The sequence below is a fragment of the Labeo rohita genome, unplaced genomic scaffold (assembly GCF_022985175.1).
Source record: "Labeo rohita strain BAU-BD-2019 unplaced genomic scaffold, IGBB_LRoh.1.0 scaffold_1737, whole genome shotgun sequence".
Classification (NCBI taxonomy): domain Eukaryota; kingdom Metazoa; phylum Chordata; class Actinopteri; order Cypriniformes; family Cyprinidae; genus Labeo; species Labeo rohita.
Window position 1 is genome coordinate 11,934 of NW_026127931.1, and position 3,016 is coordinate 14,949.

Sequence of the window (3,016 nt, forward strand, 5' to 3'; positions counted from 1 at the left end):
ATTTACTGTCAAGATAATATAACACTATAACACAAGGTAATATAGCATTATCACTGGGTATTGCTTTTCATTAAAGTAAATATATTGGACTTTAATCGTGCCCCGATTTTGAACTTCCAAAATGTAGTTTAAATGCAAAAGGCTCTAAACGATCCCAGCCAAGGAAAAAGGGTCTTACCTAGCCAAACTCCTTGTTTGTTTTTCGAAAAATAAAAAAAAAGCACAAAAGCCATACAAAATTTGAAAATTTGAAAGAAAGAGATAAGAATCAAAAACACACAGTTTATGGACTTTTTTTTCCTGTCATTTACTGCAAAATGAACAAATCTTTTTTTCATTTCATTAATTTTAGCAAAATATAATTAAAATGTTACATGTTACTTCCCTAACACATCTACTGCTTAAACAAACGTTGATCACACTACAAACAAGGCAAAACTGTAATGCTATAAGAAACAGAAAAGATTAATTAATTGTTTACCTGGGTCTTTAGTCTATGATTCGCTCACCTCACCTCTTATCTGACAAGTTTTTGGGTTTGAGTCCTTCGTTCATCATGTGACTGCCCAAAAAAACCAAAGACTCGAAACAGGTAAACTAATTCCAGTACAGAACCTAATAGGATGTTGCGCATATGCGACTGAATGAATCACTCCCAGAGATGACTCGTTCTTCCCGAGTCACATTAAAGATCCATTCAAAATGAACGAATCATTCAAGAACGTGCATTCCAGAGCCTGTACTACACAAGCTTTTGTGCTTAAAAGTATACAATTTTTTATTTTTCTAAAAAAAATGGCAGATTGTTTCGCTAGATAAGACCCTGCTTCCTCGCCTGGGATCATTTAGAGCTTTTTGAAGATGCATTTAAACTACATTTTGGAAGTTCAAAATCGGGGGCACAATTCAAGTCCATTATATGAAAAAAATCCTGAAATGTTTTCCTCAAAAACCATAATTTCTTTACGACTGAAGAAAGAAAGACATGAACATCTTGGATGACAAGGGGTGAGTACATTATTTGTAAATTGTTGTTCTGGAAGTGTTCTCCTTTAATGAACATGAAAAAAAAAATTATATTTGCTATACTGACAACTATTAAAAACACCTCATCATAGTCTGTAAAAAAGCTTCATTATTGTTTTAGAATATCTGATCCATCATTGATGTGTCTCCTGTTCAACTCTTCTGGATCTGATGTCATAAACCAGCACAATGAAAGCAGCCACAGCAGCTAGACCCACCAGAGCAGTGACAACCAACCGGATCACAGCTTCAGTCCCTCCACCATAACGGACTTCATCTGAAGAGGCAACTTAAACACAGGAAACAACATTTTCCAACTCAGTAAATATACACTAATGTACTTGACTGAGACTGGTTCAGTAAATAAATGTTAAATGTCATTGCTAACATAGGCCTACCTGAACACAAACGACAGAGATCGGTAATGCAGACATGTTTGGTCTGGTTGCTGATGGGATTGTTGATCACACAGCTATAGGTGTTTTTATCCTGATATTCCACCTCCAGAGGTAGAGAGAGACTGATGCTGAGCTCAGACACACTGATGTTGGACAATAAACTGTTTCCTTTGTACCAGGAGAGAGTCACATGTCTCACATTCACCACTGAACACAGCAGTGAACATTTTGAGCCTAATGAACACTGCGAAATGTCACTGGTAACGACTGGAATGGTTAGTGGAGCTGCAAAATATGAAATACAATTAAATGAGTACAAAAGAGGTATAAGATGAATACTTTATTCTTAATGTTTTAAATAACACGTGAGCGTTTATTATGACCTCAACAGCACTGAACATTTTGTAAGTCTCCCTCACACCGTGTCTACACCGACGCGAGCATCACAGTGCAACAAAAGCAAACAGAACCAAACATGTAATGCTGTCTACATAGGAAGCATGTTTACTTCTACTTACTAATTTTGAAACGGTCGCATTTTCGCGTCCAGTCAGTGTACAGTGATGCCTTTGCCTGATTTATATAATGAGTTACGTTTGTTCACAAAATCTTCTAACTGTTCTAACTGTAAAGTTCTACCAGAGTCCTAAATGTATCTGTAAATTCTAATATTAAAAACATCCTGAGCTCATTATTATGAGAATGATTCATTATATGTACTGTTTACATATAAAGAGAACATGTACTCACCATAAACAGTAACACGGAATATATTGATTGACTCCTTATTACTAATAATAGTAGTTAATTTATATACTCCGGTGTCTGTTATTATGGTGTCTTTGATGGTGAGAGATCCGTTTCTGTCCATCTTCAGTCTGTCTTTGAATCTCGCATTATTATCATAGGTGGGGTTGCCCATAAGTACGTTAGCTATGCGAATGTCGTCAAATCTCCACTCGATCTCATTCTTACGCTCCATTTCAGAAGCATTATAATCCAGAGTGACAGAATCTCCTATCATCACTGACACTTCATGTGATTCAACATCAAACACACCTGCAAAACAAAATTAAACAGCTTAAATGTTTAAACGTTAATGTTAACGTTCTTACTTTATGATAAAACTATTGTCATATAGATTTATAACTTACCAACCAAACACAACAAAAAGAAGAAAACAAATGTGCAAGTCATTTTCGTAAAGCCTCTGAAAATTGAAACCCGTGTGGCATTATTTTAAGATCATTCATATGTTTATTTTTTGTAACGCTGTTAAGTTCTCAGCCTAACATAATCGTTTCAGAACTCTGAGCGGTGTGTGCACGCTTGTGGACGGGAACTCCAGTAGGCAACACGTGGTGACTTATGCATTTGTTCAACCAATAGGAATTTTAGAGAGGCTGGTCCGGTTGTGCTTTCGGAAACCCAGTTTGTTGGGCAGTATTGCCAAGTTTGAGGTTTTCCTGCGGATTTGGTCTGCTTTTAGATTTGCCATTTTTCTGTCTCATTGTTATTAAGGTTTGACATTATTGTATAAATTCTAACTGGAATTCTAAATTGCCAATTTAATTCCATGATTGTGACTATTT

General features: G+C 35.9%; 1 protein-coding gene across 1 annotated transcript; it reads right to left on the minus strand.

The window, feature by feature from the left end:
- Positions 1–1,088: 1,088 nt before the first annotated feature.
- LOC127158856 (SLAM family member 5) lies at positions 1,089–2,750 on the minus strand. The gene is made up of 4 exons (XM_051101828.1): positions 2,579–2,750; positions 2,175–2,483; positions 1,425–1,709; positions 1,089–1,315 (listed from the first exon to the last, which is right to left on the minus strand). Exons 1-4 carry the CDS (start codon positions 2,619–2,621, stop codon positions 1,161–1,163), a joined length of 792 nt encoding a protein of 263 aa, XP_050957785.1. The 5' UTR covers positions 2,622–2,750; the 3' UTR covers positions 1,089–1,160.
- Positions 2,751–3,016: the final 266 nt, after the last annotated feature.

Excerpts from the sequence above, each read along its gene's own strand:
- LOC127158856 (XM_051101828.1), bottom strand. The coding sequence starts at position 2,621 with ATGACTTGCACATTTGTTTTCTTCTTTTTGTTGTGTTTGGTTG. Across the intron at positions 1,710-2,174 it reads ATTCCGTGTTACTGTTTATG|CTCCACTAACCATTCCAGTC; the intron begins GTGAGTACATGT and ends CATATTTTGCAG. Across the intron at positions 1,316-1,424 it reads TCTCTGTCGTTTGTGTTCAG|TTGCCTCTTCAGATGAAGTC; the intron begins GTAGGCCTATGT and ends CCTGTGTTTAAG.